Source organism: Rhynchophorus ferrugineus, unplaced genomic scaffold, assembly GCF_030347505.1.
Source record: "Rhynchophorus ferrugineus isolate W39M unplaced genomic scaffold, kcgeb_rfMv2 rfM1, whole genome shotgun sequence".
Classification (NCBI taxonomy): domain Eukaryota; kingdom Metazoa; phylum Arthropoda; class Insecta; order Coleoptera; family Curculionidae; genus Rhynchophorus; species Rhynchophorus ferrugineus.
In genome coordinates this window covers 2,422,302-2,441,120 of record NW_027472580.1, presented here as the reverse complement: position 1 = coordinate 2,441,120, position 18,819 = coordinate 2,422,302, and the positions used below count along the sequence as shown (strand labels likewise).

Sequence of the window (18,819 nt, the reverse complement as noted above, 5' to 3'; positions counted from 1 at the left end):
CTTCTCCTGTTCTAGGTTCATGTAAGCAGCTCCCATATGTTTTAAACTTTTCTTGCTTAATTTGATCAAATAAAATGCGTATGCCTTGTGGTTTCATTTCTTTTTTTTTGGAAAATTTTTTCATTGATAAATTAATATTTATGGCTAGTGGATCACATGAGATCAGATCGCCGTTTGCAATAAAAGCAGGTGCATATGTTAAATTAGATTCAATCTGCTTTTTAACTCCCAATATCGACAGTAAAATAATTTGTACTTATTATTTTTTAGAGCATTATATTTCGGACATAATATTTGTTGATTCAGATTTCCCCTTCAGAACCAGAGAAAGTATGCATATTTTAACAATAGTATCTCTCTTTTGTTCTCTATAGAGACTATTTCTGCTTCACAATATATATTTAATATGGGCAGTTTTATTGTGGATGGTGGTATGATATTCAGCTTGCCTATAGTATGAAGGAACTGCTGCAGGAATAACACTGGCTACCATAATCCCTTTTTAACAGTGTGACCGCCTTGTAGATATTAATTAAAGTGGTCCTGAGGGCTCCCCAGTAGTATCCAGACAATGATTAGAATACTCTGATATCATATATCTATCTCTTGGGTAATTTATGCGTGGAAATCATGTCAGGCAGGAATCAAAGATACCACCAAGGAATTTGTGGTATTAAGTTATTATCAACGAATTCCTCATATTAATGGTGTTGGTTCAGTGATAATATGTATGTATGTATATATTATAATTTTTATACTTCTGTATACTTTTACTTTGTTATGTGCTTTATATTTTGTATCTTGTATTTGAAATAGTTGCCCACCTATATTTCGCTTGAATATTATATTATTTTATAAAATTTAGGATAGATCCTAAATAGCCCAAGGGACTGATGGCTCTTGGATCTCATCACTGGATAAATAAATGTAATATAAAATCGTATAGGCCATCTATTGGAACAAGAACTGCCAACAAACATCGTTTACTTTCGATTAATATTTATCGGTTGCGAGGAAATTGTCGCCAGTACGTCCCTGGTGAAATGTAAATCGAATGATAAGAGAACGAGATGCTTGCAGAAGTTGGGTAGTAATGGTGTGGAAATAATCGGAGGGATGCTTTTATTAGCCGACGCAATTGATCGTGAAATTTTACTATGTAATTACGAATAATCAGCGCTACTTTACGAGCAGTGTGTGGTCGAGAATTTTAATGAAGATTATTTAAAATGTATATGTGACCGTTCTGCGACAATTAATATTTTATGTCCCTAATTATTCGACAGTTGATTGGATATAAATATTCAAATTTATCTATATTGTATTACATTATTATCTTTATTTGTAGTAGCTAGTCATCATTTTAATGTTTTGAGATTTTATGATGTTGCTAGCTATATTATAACCGCCATTATTTATATTTTATTTTTTACGTCGCTGGCTTCACAATTCCTGTTATTTCCTGTTGATAGTGAAATGAGGTATACTCAATGTGATGCATCTTAAAACCTCTATATATCTTTCAATATTGACATATTCCCTGAAGGTTATAGACGACGCTGTTACTGTATCCATAGATTTAGTGGTTTTTGTTGCTATTTTTGTTTAACTTCGCCCGCAGAAATAGAATTGTTAACTAGGTTTGATCGATAAAAATAGAAACATTGAAATATCTGGTTTTGTATCTGTTATTTGATCAATTTAATATTCAGACAATTTACCAGTTCATTGTTTCACTATTTCTCATCCCAAATGAAGACAGTGTGGAGAGGAAACATTCAGTAAAGCTATCACATTCCATGACCCATATAATTTTATTACATTCTGTTATTTGCATATATACCTACATTCTTTTATTTCATACTATTCTCCAGATTTCTTGCAATCTATATGATGCTGAAGAAGACTATCTGTTAGTTATATCGACAAAAAGTGAAGCAAAATAAAAACAACAACTTCAAGAAGAAACATTATAAGCTTATATGATGAGGGATTTCAACTATTCACTGAAAAAGAAAATAAAGTTTGGTTGAAAACTAAAGACACTCAATTAATAGATACATGTTATAAATGTAAATATATACATCTGATGCTAAATTTGCGCGAAAGTGTTCCACAGATACAACATAAAAGAGATTATCTCTGAGTTAGTATCGGATTATGGAGATATTTCCGGATTACATAGCTATTATGCTAGATGGAACATGTCGGGTTGAATACAGAAGTACCGTTAATATTGTCGGAGCTTCGAAGAAAACCAGTAAAAAAATTATCGCGTTTTAAAGTAAGTTGAAGCATTAAAAGGCATACCGCTTAATCTCTAGTTAAACAACGGTAAAATACGAGAACTAACATACAGAAAAGGATAAAAACTGGTATAGAATGTAGAAGATAAACACTGTCATTCACACGAACTAACACGGCTTATTTGTGAAGCTTTTATTCGCGTATACTTGTATTATTTAAGAGGTTATAAACGACTCAAGAGGAATAAAACAGACTGGAAATATATAGATTCATTTGACACATTCATACAACATTTCAAGGATTCATTCGTTTTGAGGAACACAGTGAATAGTAGATAAAGAACAGGTATATTCACAAATATTTTAATGCCTTACTAGTAAAATTAAAAGTATAAAAAGTACAGAAGAATATTCCAGCAACAAAAAATAAAGAGGAATCCCAAAATTAAACATACAGAGTGAATGACATTTTCAGTGACTAGAAGTAACCATTTAAACATGAAACTAATAAAAATTAAAAAAAAAACAAATCTAAAATTGAATTCGCTAGGACAACCGTAATAAGCATACAGTAGTCTTCAATAATCAGTAATATTATCTTAATATAATCGTAACAGAATCTTCATAAATTCCACTCACATTCTTGCTGTTATAACTGTGGTATGAATGTTGTCTAGTATACCTTTGATATCATTTTCAGTGTACTGGCAGTTATATAAAAGACGTCACTTACCGTAACTACGTCATATTGCTCAGTTTTTTCATATTACTTAACATAGATAAACGTTTGTTCCTTAGCAATCTACAAAATTATTTTTACTATGTTATAACATTTTACCTATAATTCATACTTAACACACGTATTGCCTGCTGCTAATTTTCTCCGTTAAGTAATAAATAGTTATATAAACTAATCCGTGAATAATGGAAACATAAAATTAACAAAGAAAAATATCACCTAAACAACAATCTTAGGAAGAGCAACATGTGAGTATTAGGCACTGAAATGATAGGGATATGGCAATTTGTGTATTGGTGAAGATTACTGTATATACTCACAAAATATAAACAATAATTATGGGTGATATATAGTAGGAAGCTGAAAAAAACACATCTGAACTAGAGAAATGTTAAACTGACATAATATGAATCCAAAAGATTCAAGAAAACGTGGAAATGATATGAGTTTATCAACAAATATAATAAAAATCAACAATGTCTTGTTAGTTAATTAATCATCGATAAACCATGCTAGTATAAATTATGGATAAAATATTGATTCATATTTGAATCACCTCAAGTACCAAAACCTACTAATTAACATATCGAAATCGCCTAATTATTTGAAAAACAAACCCAATAATTAACGGAGATGATAGTGTTTATGGGCTAGCTCCTAAAATGTCATAAATGGAACGCCTGATTAGCATACGGTAATTAAAGTTGGTAGCTCCGATTATTTTTCATCTTCCAGTCGCCCGAAATGGGACAGGTCGCGAAAGCAACTCGTTAAGAGCGTTTCGGTGCCGCTCATCTTCGGTCCAATCTTAATTAAAACATACAGGGCGTTCGGCAGATCGTAACTTTCCTCCTTAACGTTCTCGCTAATTAAAAACGACGGATTAAAAACTGGACGCATTATTTTTTATAGGCCCGGATTTCGAACCGACCTTTGTTGTATCCGATTGACTTATATATAATAAAAGCTCGAATATATATATATATATATATATATATATATATATATATATATATATATATATATATATATATATATATATATATATATATATATATAATATAAGAGAAAACGACAACTAGAAATAGCTGTACATAGACAGGACAGCACCAGATTATATACTACCTTTAATTAAATTATGAATTCTATAGCTTCTAAAGGTGAAATTCTGGACGAATGGAAGAAAAATTACTTCTTTAAAAAGACCACATGTCCTTTAAAGATCATCATTTCGGCCGATATTCTGTCTGCTGGACATTGAAGATAAATTATATGAAAAATATGAAGACTCAATCAAAAATTAACGCGCATTTTTTTATTAAAATCATCATTATTATTGATCTTGAATGAGAATCAAAAACAATCACTTGACGTTAACGATACCTTTAGTAGTCCATCTAGGACATTTATCCTAGACAATCTCAAAAGAAGGAGAATAAAGTAGGTGGCCAAATTATTAGGGAAAGTACAGGTACAGGTAATTTATAGTTTATTATAAACAAATTATATTATTTTTAAAGATTTATTTTATTATAAATAAGGGCATAAATTATTATTATTGTTTTTGAGAAGTGGCGACACAATATGTGCGCGTCAATTATCAGTTGTGTGGTCAGTATAACTGTTATATTGTTTAAATATTGTGATTTCATTCTTTTAACCAATCTTTGTATTTAATACAATCAAAAGGTAAGTAATGCTCCGTATAATAACACTTTTGCTATATTTTGTGCAAAAATTTAAATTTTATTAATGGTTCGACGCGATTATTTCAAGTTTTCAACTTTTCAGGATGAGTAAGGTTTTGGACACATCTCTAAAACAGAAGATGTAGAGAGATACAAACGTTATTACTGCATTCTACACATTTTCAGAGAGTGATGACAGCTATTACTGGGGTTTCAATGTATGCCGTCCATCAAATTGAAATTAAAATTAATAAATATATATATATATATATATATATATATATATATATATATATATATATATATATAAGAGAAAACGACAACTATATATACATATAGACAAGACAGTATCTGATTATATACTATCGCTAATTAAATTATGAATTCTATAGCTTCTAAAGGTGAAATTCTGTACTAATGGAAGAAAAATTACATCTTTAAAAAGACCACATGTCCTTTAAAGATCATCATTTCGGCCGATATTCTGTCTGCTGGATGTTGAAGATAAGTTATATGAAAAATATAAGGACTGAATCAAAAATTAACGCACATTTTTTTATCAAAATCATCATTATTATTGAACTTGAATGAGAATCAAAAACAATCACTTGACGTTAACGATACCTTCAATAGTCCAACTAGGAAATTTATCCTAGACAATCTCAAAAGAAGGAGAATAAAGTAGGTGGCCCAATTATTAAGGAAAGTATTAGGTAATTTATAGTTTATTATAAACAAATCATATTATTTTTAAAGATTTATTTTATTATAAATAGGGGCAGAAATTATTATTATTGTTTTAGAGAAGTGACGACACAATATGTGCGCGTCATTTATCAATTGTGTGATCAGTATTGCTGTTGTATTGTTTAAATATTGTGATTTCATTCTTTTAACCGATCTTTGTATTTAATACATTCAAAAGGTAAGTAATGCTCCGTATAATAACACTTTTGCTATATTTTGTCTAAAAATTTACATTTTATTAATGGTTCGACGCGATTATCTCAAGTTTTCAACTTTTCAGGATGAGTAAGGTTTTGGACACATCTCTAAGAAAAAAGATGTAGAGAGATACAAACGTTATTACTGCACTCTACACATTTACAGAGAGTGATGACAGCTATTACTGGGGTTTCAATGTATGCCGTCCATCAAATTGAAATTAAAATTAATAAATATATATATATATATATATATATATATATATATATATATACATATAGACAAGACAGCATCTGATTATATACTATCGCTAATTAAATTATGAATTCTATAGCTTCTAAAGGTGAAATTCTGTACTAATGGAAGAAAAATTACTTCTTTAAAAAGACCACATGTCCTTTAAAGATCATCATTTCGGCCGATATTCTGTCTGCTGGATGTTGAAGATAAGTTATATGAAAAATATAAGGACTGAATCAAAAATTAACGCACATTTTTTTATCAAAATCATCATTATTATTGAACTTGAATGAGAATCAAAAACAATCACTTGACGTTAACGATACCTTCAATAGTCCAACTAGGAAATTTATCCTAGACAATCTCAAAAGAAGGAGAATAAAGTAGGTGGCCAAATTATTAGGTACAGGTAATTTATAGTCTATTATAAACAAATTATATTATTTTTAAAGATTTATTTTATTATAAATAAGGGCAGAAATTATTATTATTGTTTTTGAGAAGTTGCGACACAATATATGTCATTTATCAATTGTGTGGTCAGTATTGCTGTTGTATTGTTTAAACATTGTGATTTCATTCTTTTAACCAATCTTTGTATTTAATACAATCAAAAGGTAAGTAATGCTCCGTATAATAACACTTTTGCTATATTTTGTGCAAAAATTTAAATTTTATTAATGGTTCGACGCGATTATCTCAAGTTTTCAACTTTTCAGGATGAGTAAGGTTTTGGACACATCTCTAAGAAAAAAGATGTAGAGAGATACAAACGTTATTACTGCACTCTACACATTTACAGAGAGTGATGACAGCTATTACTGGGGTTTCAATGTATGCCGTCCATCAAATTGAAATTAAAATTAATATATATATATATATATATATATATATATATATATATATATATATATATATATATATATACATATAGACAAGACAGCATCTGATTATATACTATCGCTAATTAAATTATGAATTCTATAGCTTCTAAAGGTGAAATTCTGTACTAATGGAAGAAAAATTACTTCTTTAAAAAGACCACATGTCCTTTAAAGATCATCATTTCGGCCGATATTCTGTCTGCTGGACATTGAAGATAAGTTATATGAAAAATATGAAGACTCAATCAAAAATTAACACGCATTTTTTTATCAAAATCATCATTATTATTGAACTTGAATGAGAATCAAAAACAATCACTTGACGCTAACGATACCTTCAATAGCCCATCTAGGAAATTTATCCTAGACAATCTCAAAAGAAGGAGAATAAAGTAGGTGGCCAAATTATTAGGGAAAGCATTAGGTACAGGTAATTTATTGTTTATTATAAACAAATTATATTATTTTTAAAGATTTATTTTATTATAAATAGGGGCAGAAATGATTATTATTGTTTTTGAGAAGTGGCGACAAAATATATGCGCATCATTTGTCAATTGTGTAGTCAGTATTGCTGTTGTATTGTTTAAATATTGTGATTTCATTCTTTTAACCAACCTTTGTATTTAATACAATCAAAAGGTAAGTAATGCTCCGTATAATAACACTTTTGCTATATTTTGCCTAAAAATTTACGTTTTATTAATGGTTTGACGCGATTATTTCAAGTTTTCAACTTTTCAGGATGAGTAAGGTTTTGGACACATCTCTAAAACAGAAGATGTAGAGAGATACAAACGTTATTACTGCACTCTACACATTTCCAGAGAGTGATGACAGCTATTACTGGGGTTTCAAAGTATGTCGTCCATCAAATTGAAATTAAAATTAAAAAATAATTAATAACCTCTTGAGGCAAATCATAATGGTAAATGGAACAGAAAAAGAATCATCACACCTCGTACCGATCAAAAAATCAGAAATATCTGCCTGGAAAATCGCAAAAAAGGACATGCGATAATAAACGACGACGGTGTAAAGACTTCGGGGAAGATAATGCAGAGGCGGTTGGGCTAGAAAACATCGAAGTGTGACTGGAGTCGTCAATAACGATTTTCTAATATTAATTCTATTAATTTAGAGGTGTGATTCTCCGACGAATCAACCTTCCAACTTTTGATTTTAACTTCTTTGAGTCAAAAGATTACAATAATAACCAGAGTTTGGTTCCCAAATCTAATGCTATTTTTCTTAACCATAATACGTTTCGGGCTCTTGACTTTCTTGAATTTTTATTTTAATTGGGGATCATCGCACAAAATCCAATCAAATCTGACTTGAATACATTCGTGTTCCATGATTAATAATTATCTGTAATTCAAAGCTTCAGACAAAATATTGTTTATAAAACTAGTGAGAGTTATTGAAGACCAAACTTGCTGAACAATATATAACATAACATATGGGCTCAAAAGTCCCCGACGTAACAAAGAAAACGCGTTTTTCGTTTGTTCAAAATTGGCTTTATTGATTAACGTAATCTCTATCAACAGCCACACTATCATTCCAGCGCTTGTCTAATATTTCGATACCACTTTTCGAGAACGAATTATCTTTTGCCTCAAAATAGGCCACTAGTTGCTGTTTCATGGACCCATCGTCTGATCCATCGTCACATATCGACACAAAAATTCCGGTTTGTTGCGTTTAAACATAACCAAACACAGTTCAGAATCATCAACACATTCTTGTTTATGGTCAATAGTGAGCAAAGCGGAACCCACTTTGAACAGAGCTTTCTCATAGTCAAATGTTTCTGTAGTATAAACCAACACGTTCTTTTGATATCCTTACAATGTAAGCTAACTCACGCAACTTCACTTTTCAATCATTCAACACGACTTTGGGGATTTTATGATGATGCGTTCTGCATCATCGGTGTCTCTGAGACCACGTTTAGAGTCAGCAAACCAACGTTTTATTGATGTTTCTGATGGAGTGGAAACCTTATAATACTTTTCAAACTATTACTTCGCTTGAACTTCGCTATTTTTATCGCTTAATTTTTTCCATCAAGAAGCAGTGTAAAAAGAAAGTTAGAACGCGAAATTGTTTTTGTTCCATTGTTTTGAAAACAACAAAAGGAGAGTCACTCTTAGCACAATAACTCACAAACTTATGACTAGAATATCGTGCAATTTTAAAAGCTTTCTTCTGAAGGTTAGTAGTAACTAAAAAAGTGGTGAATGCAATAAAACTAGCGTCATCTATGCATTAGGCACGGACTTTTCAGTCCATGTGTTATATAAGTAACAACAAGAGTATTATTGCTGTTTTGTCGTATTGTGATGTAGAATATTTCATGTGTATAAATAAAATATACCTACTATTAAGCACAATCACGTTTAGCTCCGAACCAAAAACAATAAATCGTCTTAAACGTTCGTATAACATTAAAATAGACTAAAACAATATTTGATCGACGTTCCGAGTACCCTAAATTATCCTTTCGACTCTCCCGTTTTATTTACCTTTAACTCCCACGTAAGCCACTCGAAGCCTTTGAGCCGACCGAGTCCGAGAATGTTGACCTCTCGGTCCAGGTGCACCATTTACACTCGGGCCACAATGCATCATACATAAAACTTTCCATCGGATTGGCTGGTGTTCGGTTTTGTGTAGGCAACGCGCCGACGAAGAAAAACCCGAGCAATTTCTTCGCGCGCCTAGGCCTTACGAAATCGCCCTAGGAAGTTGGAAGTAATGGTGTAAGTTCGTTTCGAAACAGTGTTGAAGAACCCCAACGTAATAAATCCAACTGTCGTTGTTATAAATGTAGAGTACAATAATGAAGAAATACTTGATCAGTACTAAATAAAAGCTGAAATATATATATATATATATATATATATATATATATATATATATATATATATATATATATATATATATACTGTTTCAGGCAACTACTTTAAGTCGCTATTTTCGGACCTACTCATTGAAAATAGTGTGTCGAACATATGGTTACATTGATTTATATGTAATTTATATGGTTTTATGTTTTGTTTGTAGTATAATTGTAAATAATAATACATTAACATAGCAGCAGTTTGAAGCTCTAATTTTCTAGATTATTTATTAATGTAATTTGAAAACTCCCCGGCCCTTGCCTAACGACAACTACAAATGTTAACCAATCACAAACATAAATTTACGATCATATAGGATTCGAACCTGCGACAATCGCAACAGAGCTCCTGTCGCTCTTACCACTGCACCACCAAGCCGGCTACAAATGAATATTTGTTTCTAGAGACAGTGACACAAATGTGCTATATATGTGCAAGTAACTTTGCTCCGAAATTGTCCTTAACGCCGAAGAGCGAGATAAACTAGGAAAAAAGAATTTATTTTTAAACAAGAGCATAGGTAAATTTAGCAAGTTATTGTTTTGTAAAAATAATTTTTTTTAACAAAAAAGCGAACTAAGAAACTCATTAAAATGTAAAAAATAATAAAACTTAGACTTTTAACACAAAAAAATGTTTTAAAATAAAATATGTACGTATTAATCGTAATAACGGAATAACAGATCAATTGGAAAAGTCCCCGGCCTACCATAGTAAAACAAATGATTTGGCTAAATTAGTTATTTTTTATTCAACAGATTGACCCTTGGTGTGGGTGATACACTGATTATAGCGACCCTTCAACTTCTTGATACCATTTTTGTAATACGATTTTTCCTTTGCTTGAAAATAGACTTCAGTCGATCGACGACCATCAACTTTTCATTCGACGAAAATTTCTTCCCAGCCAGGATTCTTTTGATTTCGTCCTTCAAACGGTCCAATAACGCAATAAATAGTCACTGTTGATGGTCCTTCCTTTTTCATGGTAGTCAATGAAAATGATTCCATGCGAATCCCAAAATACAGATGCCATAACCTTGCCAGCCGACTGCTGCGTATTCCCACGCTTTTGAGCGGGTTCATCGTGTTCAGTCCACTTGGATGACTGTCGATTGAACTTCGGAGTGAAATAATGGAGCTATGATTCATCCATTGTCACATATCGAGCAAAAGCTTGGGTTTATTAAGCTTGATCATCTTCAAACATTGCTCCGAATCATCAACTCGTTGTTGTTTTTGGTCAAAAGTGAGCTCGCGCGGCACCCACTTTGCACAGAGCTTTCTCGTGAATTCGTGTATAATATGATGTACACGTTCAGTTGATATTTTTAGAATGTCTGCTACTTATTTCAATTTCAATTTACGGTCATTCAAAATCATTTTGTGGATTTTGTAAATGTTTTCTTCGGTAACAACCTCTTTTGGGTGTCCACTGCGTTCACCGTCTTCGGTTCTTATTTCACCACATCCAAACTTAGCATACCAATCCTTGATGGTTGATATTCCTGGGAAAGTGCCCGGAAACTAGGCACCAAGCCAAGTTTCTGCTTCAACTATATTTTCCCCTCAAAAAGCAATATTTTATCAATATGCAAAATTCCTTTTCATCCATTTTTTTCAAAATAACAAAACTTGCTTCACTTAAAATGCTATAATTCACAAACTAATGATCCGACAGCTGTCAAATCTATACACGCATCTTTTAAGGATTGGGGATAACGAAAAAACAGATGGATTTAATTCTAGTAGCGCCATCTATGGGTCAGGCCGAGGACTTTTCAATTGACCTGTTAGAAAGAACAAAATTTTGATTAACCAATAGAAAAATAACTTTGACTGCATTTAAGTTAACTTAGCAACTATTTCGTCTTTTTGATTTTTCAAATGTCAATGTCTCTCGGTGCTTGTTCAAACCTTTTGTATGTTAATACTCCTAATAATAATATATTCTTTATTAATGATAAATAAAATTATTATTGTATTTAAAACGAGTGCTACAGTTAAATATTTAACAAAGGTTGATAAAGCGCATGTTGGAATGAACTAGAAATAAACCAAGTACTTTTATTTTATTGTGTCATACTTTCCGAATATGTATTAAATATATCCGTTCTAATACTAAATTCTAATCTAAAGTTTTGTGGCGATATATATAGTAAAAAAGTAGATAGAAAGAACCAGCGACTGAAAATAGTAATCAAGATCACCTTCATATTTTTCAAACTTTATTCGAGCTTTATTCGAAATGTTGTAACAAACTGTAAAAACTGTACTGTACACCTTCTTTCTTAGTTTGAACAAGCTCTATCATACAGACAAAAGAAGAAATTGACTAATGGTGGATTTCGATAGATTATAGATTGACAGTTTGGTAATTAACTTGAACAGTGATACTGATTATGGCATTTTGGCCTAATGTTGAGAAATACACAGAATGCTAAGATCGGAAACACCTGAAGATATCAGAAAAGTCATATATAAATAATATACGATAAATGTAGAAAATCGTATTGAGAGTGTAAAAGATTTGGTATGCATATATATGCATCAAATTGTTTAGAATATACATGAGCATTATGAGGAAAGGATTAATATTAATTGTTTTACTTTAGCAAAAATGTAGTGACTAAATCTAGTTTTATCAATTTTATGAAGAATATGTATACAGGTAGTAACAGAAACAAACTAAAGATCAATTCAGTAATATCAAAATCACTAGACAATGAAACAAGAACTAAACGTAAAAAGGTAAATATGTTCTCTAACGAAAGTAAAATACATTACTTGGATATACAATTATCAAAAAGAAAGATTAATCCTCCTCAAGGGGAACATACTATAAAACAAATTATGTAATTTGTTATGTCAGAATCAAAATAAACTCTGAATGACGTGATTTTATGATAAATTTTGATGATGCGTATTGGCTATTTTATTGGAAGGTCTATATAAAACTATTTAATAAATTCCCACAATGCTACCTTCTTATATCAGAAAAGGGAAAAAATCACGGTACCGAAATTAATTACATTATAATTCCTCTCTCGAATATCCCATTCGGGGACGGAACCCACTGAGCACCTGAAAGTTAATTGTCGAGGCCGCCAAATTGAAAAAAAAACCTTCCCGTACAACGGGGGTCGATTTTTGAGATAAAATCTAACTTTTCGAGACACGTCTCAAAACACAAACTTCTCTAATATGTGAGCCACAGTCGTATTTTGGTGGGTGTGTTGAGGTGTCCACTTTATATTCGTTCAGTGGCGTCCAACATCCATCTATCATCTTCATAAAAACATTCTTTAAAATATTTTATAGAAACTAATACCAAATAAAAATTAAATTAAACAATTTGGTAAAATCAGTAAAAGAACATTTTCCAAAAAGGAACTTGCAGAAAAGTATCAAAAATCATATTGAAATCGACTGATTTTAAACCATAAACCTCTGAAATATTCCTAAAAACTATATTATATAAACAATATGTCTTAAAATAAAGGCATTTCATAATAATTATATGAAAAAATGGAACTTGAAAGAAGAACTTTAAAATTTATTGGGAGCAGATTGACCTACATCCGGTATTTATTTTATTTGGTGACTCTGATTTCCTTTCGTCTTCTTAATGTTGGTTATTTTTTCTTATTTTGCTCATATTCTTAACAGATCATGTCTTACCTTAAATGGCCACAATGCTACCTTCTTATATCAGATCAGATCTCGATCTTGCTTGATATTTGATATTGATTATTTCCGTTTTACTACTTTCTTTAACAGATTGTCACAATTACAACCTTGCTTACTTCTGTGCAGAGTTACTTTACTCACGTCTGTTTTATTGTTTCTTTTCTTTAATGCATAGTTAATTTATATTCTACATTTTCTCTAGTATTTCGTAATTTCTCTAGTTCTTAATACCCTCCCTTTTTTTTTCATAATTTTTCTTTCACATATATTGTTGTTGTCTTTGTGACTGCACTTTACATTATTATTATCTCTGTTATTCATTATTTTATGTATTCGTACTTTTATTCATTTTGATATACGCATATTTATTTTTTAGTCTAGCATTGTGAGAAATGAGATTTTATTTTTCCCAGTATACACAGCAGGATATCTTAAATAATAATGATAATAATAATAACACACACAACTACAATAGATTTGTTAAAATAATATTATCCATCGAATAATTACAAAATCTAGCATATCTACTGCAGTTTATCCAAATATAGCCAGCAAAATTACAGTAAAAAATATATTTTATAAACAATATAAAATAAATGTTATGCTCAATCGAATTCTGTTAGTGTACTTGCTTCTTTTACTGTTGTCTCTTTATACACCACTTATAATTAATGATATTTAAAATTAATAAACCTATAACATTATTTTATTGTCCATATTGTACAACGGAGTATTTAAGATAATAAAATAGTATAAGCTTTTGTAGAATTACTAGAAACAAAAACGTCCTCGGTCAAATCTTGAACGTATAAAAAAATTAATAAAAAAGTATTATAACTAAGTATTTCCTTGTTACATGATTCTGCTAAGAAATTTCAGATTTTATTATAGAAATATAGTAGCAAATTAGTTAAAAGTCAATAAGAGAGAATGAAAATTAAGGCAATACGTATGTAAAGAAAAACAAAATAGTAATTAAAAACAAGCAAAGTAACTAAGATTGATTAAAATATATACTACTTGTAGAGAATCTTATATGAATAACATTCATATTTGGCAATATAAATATAAGCACGCCACTGAGCTTGTACCTGGGCCATCCAACAAACATGACATCAAAAGGAAAGGCTGTCAGAGCGCCTCGGACTGGTCTGTCCTATTGTCCTTCTTGTGATTAATATTTTTGAACCTTTTTAACTCTAATCTATAGGAATTGTATCATTAAGAAAGGGAAAAAACGTTCGCGTCTTGTATGGATACACATGCTGGTCATCTAATTTCTTTTCGAAAGAAGTTTTGTGATATTTACAGTTTTAGTTTTTATATTTACATTTTTAGTATGAATAGCAGCATAGAATAATAATACCGCTATCAAATAAAACGTATACGAAATTAAAAAATATTTATATACAATGATAGAAAAATAATTAGCATATACAAAATGATGATTGGTTATTTGAGATTGATGAACAAGAGTCAACAGTGCATAACTATTAGGGTCAGAACGTATTATACAATAAACATAATATATCTTGGCAGTGAGATGGTCAGATGTAGCATATTTACTAAAGAAGAATACGTTAATAAGACAGAATCTATACGTAATTAAATTTAGGTCTAATCTTAGTTGTTTGCAACGTAATAAAGAGCAACGGAAACTAAAAATCATGCTAATATAATCTAAAGTCTGCGCTACAATTATTATGTCAGCTATTAATAAACAAGGTTACTAATAGATACAAAAAATTAAATTAACTTTCACGTAATTAGAGTATATTTAAGAAGCAGTGCAACGCATTCACTTTCCTTGAGATTTTTTTGCTTGGTTGCAGTTTGACTCAAAATGTTATATTTCTTTATATATTGTATATTATATTATATTTCGAAAAAGATGATAAAGCAACAAAGAGAACGTTTAAATCAAATTAAAATCATTATAATAATATTTTGTAATTAAGTACTGCTCTTAAAATATTCAACATCACCTTCATATGGTAGTAATTGATCAGTAATGAATTTGATTAACTCGAAATAGACATACCTGTGGTCCCGAAGGTGATCCTGTCTTCTGAACGCCTTTCCGCAGATGTCGCAACTGTACGGACGCTCATCCGTGTGGGTTCTTTCGTGGATCAACAGGTTGTAGCTCTTCGTGAATTGCCTGTTGCAGAATTTACAGATGAATTGCTTCTTGGGCCTCGATGCTCTACCGGGCGCTCTTAGTAATCTCCGATCAAGATGAGCGTGCATTTGTGGCGGTCCTGCTAATAGATTCACAGTTGTGGCATGATAATTTCGTTCTATCTGTAAGGATATTTTACCTGGTGGAAACAGTGCACCGCCTCCTGGGAAAGAGAATGTACCGGCGTTCGCGGGACTGGTAGGCAAGAAGCCAGGATAACCGTGAGCTTGTTGACTGCCAGATGATTCTAGTAGGGCACCTGGAGGACCAGGACGATGAGGCAACATCAACGCTGCAGCGTGTGCGGCTGCAGCGACACATGCGGCTTCCTCTCGGAGCTGCAGCTCCTTTCTTTTATCCGCCATCATCGCCATCAAATCGAAGGAGGACGTTGATTTACGCATGGCAGGCGAACCTGCTAATAAAACTACTATTAATGATAGGCATTATTATTATAAAATAATATATCGAATGCGAATGTACATTAGTTTGTATTTATTGATACTTCTGAAACTGTACCAAGTTTTTATAGAGTAATTGTCCTCATAAAATAATTTAAAACAGCTTAAGATAAAATCACTGAACAAGAGCCTTTTTGACAAAGTTCCTACTCCAAGAATTTTGTACGAAAAAGCGAATCGGAGTTTTCTCCAACTGATAATAAAGTCTTTCCTCTACAATAATCTATAATTCCTCTGTGACATAATAATTAATTCTTCTTCTTATTAAAATTCAATAATATCATCAAAATAGAGCTAATGAAAATGTTAGGTCAACGTATAAATATAAGAACATTGCTTTGGAGAAAAATACTAAGACATATCGTAGATGTGTTGAAAGGGGAGAAAAAACAATAATTTAGAGTAAAACCTTTAAAACCAACTGGTCACTGGCGTTACTGTATACTTTAGCTTAAGTAGATTAATTTTATTTTATCTAGGAGGCGAGGAAAAGCGAAGAGTAGTTAGTAAACGGGAAGAGTAAATGACTAATTAACTCATTACTAAAGTATTATAACTCTAGAGAATAATAGTAAAATCTAAAATATCCCCCAGGATAAGTATTTAGTTTTAAAACATCCTGATAATAAAAAAAAGGAATATTTTTATAAAATCTATAAAAGTTTAATTAGCACAATTCACATCAGATAATAACTAAATTCTTGAAAAACATTTCGATTGTACTGTCGTTATGGTGAAAGTTATTTTTTCGATTCAACGCTTTATAAAAAGTTTTTGACCCTTGTGATGTTATAATTTTCGCCGCGCATTGCCTTATATGGGAACCGGGCAATTCTTGGTAGTTTACTGGTTGACAAGAATTTATGAAATTGTCATCGAAATATGAAACAGGTGGGCGGAGCTGGAGAATATATTACTTCACGGTATCAAAATGACTTGAAATATCGATTTCTGTCTACGGCATTGGTTTAGTATTTGAGACGCCTTGATCTTTCCACAGTCCTTTATATTGAAGAAACTTATGGTAATAGTTGTTGAAGAACTTACAGAATATTTAGCTTATGCTTACTACAGTGTATTAGATGTACAAATATGACTCGGTCCATTTTTTTGTCAATAGCAGACTTGTTTACTTATATTGATTTTTTCAGGAAAATTATATCGATACTGTTACCTGCTATTTAATATGTTGTATATTCCCTCCCGAATAAAAAAAATTAATACCGAACATATGGAACATAGAGCGTACTTATTAAATAGCACTACATAATATTGCGGGCTTGGTAGCGCAGTAGTAAAGGCGATGGGACGGTCCTCCTACTATTGCGATAGTTGCGGGCTCGAATCCTGCTGGGGCATGGTCGTAAATTTATGTTTGTGATTGTTTAAAATTTGTGAATGTTCTAGGCAAGAGTCTAAAGTCCGACAAGGAAAATGATTTCAGTCATGCCAGTAACCAGGCTGGGTAACACCGGATGTCCTTTGGGATGATTTCTAAAGTTAGTCACTCGCCAATCGGTAGGCTCAATGCTGAGGATCGTGGTTCGGAGCCCACGTTAAACTTTAGGTCCAGTCCAGATAAACCCATAGTTGGTAAAAGGAGACTTTAAAATATATATATTTAAAAAAAACTACATAATATTTACCAATTTTTTAAATAATTTACGATTTTCCTCTGTACATGTCATACTTATTAAACTGTGATGAAATTAATCAACTTATTATTAACATTTTTCGATATGTTCACCTGTATTGTTCAACATTTCAGGAATATTACTCACTAAATTAAAAAAAATAGCGACTATCGCTTCTCTCTTCTATCATAAGTATTTTAACACATTAAAATAGCATGAATACAGCTTTTTATGCTCATTCGGCTATTCTGGATTATCTCTGGTATTTGTATAGCATTATCTTGATGTAACGAATATTTTTCTTTGGATGTGGTTGATCTACTTTCTTCTGGTTTTGTTCAATGTATTTTCTTTACCAACAATAATCTAATATAGATTTTTTTTTAAATTTAAATATCAAAATGCTGTTTCGTAAATGAATGTCTTTAAATTATATTTACATTAAATAATATTTTTCACCAAATTCGTTTGTTTTCCTATGGGTGTATTGTTTGAACTATTCCTATATTTCTGTAAATATTTTACGTCATGTGCCAATAGCAATAATATATTCATTTTTTATTTAGTTGATTTTCATAGATTCTGTCCTCTGAGTCAAAAACTATTCCCATCTTAAGTAAATGTTGTGAAACATATTGCATATGACGAATACTTAGAAACCATTAATAAATTACGTAAAATAATTTTATCGCATTTTGACGCAAGCTGCAATATAAAAAAAACAAAATCTGTTTGAAATTATAATTTTAAAATAATCTCAAAATTGATGAAATCGTATCCCCTGGTCAAAATGTATTGGACCTCTTTAAGCTCTGTCATTTCAAAATCGTCTTAAATAATAAATAAACAACCCCTTGAAGATGAAGTACTTTTAAAAACAAAAAATAAATTGTCATTGCAATTTTATTTCAAAATATGTAAAGACAGATAATAATTGAGCTTTTCTTTAGAAATCTAAAAGAAAAGGGCAAAATTTATTGTAACATGTATGAGAATTAAAAGTATTGTGAATTAAGATAAAGGGATTAATTTAAGAGAATTATTGAGTATTGAAAAAAAGACACAATTATAATTATATATAGAGTGGATAAACAAAATAATATGAACCCCATGCATATAGTACATCTTGTTGACAACACTGCTTCTGTATTATATGCAGGTATATTGAGACACGTATGTATTGCTCATTTTGCATGCCAAG

General features: G+C 31.0%; 1 protein-coding gene across 4 annotated transcripts in view; it reads right to left on the bottom strand.

Moving 5' to 3' along the window:
- The window catches only part of LOC143194722 (uncharacterized), a 137,683-nt gene that overhangs the window by 62,521 nt on the left and 56,343 nt on the right, over positions 1-18,819 (bottom strand). Inside the window, exons 4-5 of one of the 4 annotated variants that reach the window (XM_076401393.1) lie at positions 15,663-15,938; positions 15,383-15,605 (exon numbers count right to left, since the gene is read on the bottom strand). In XM_076401393.1, coding sequence (XP_076257508.1) covers positions 15,383-15,605; positions 15,663-15,938 — 499 coding nt within the window. Of the gene's footprint in view, positions 1-15,382; positions 15,606-15,662; positions 15,942-18,819 lie in introns of all 4 variants that reach the window. The other 3 variants (XM_076401375.1, XM_076401384.1, XM_076401403.1) reach the window with 3 other exon arrangements.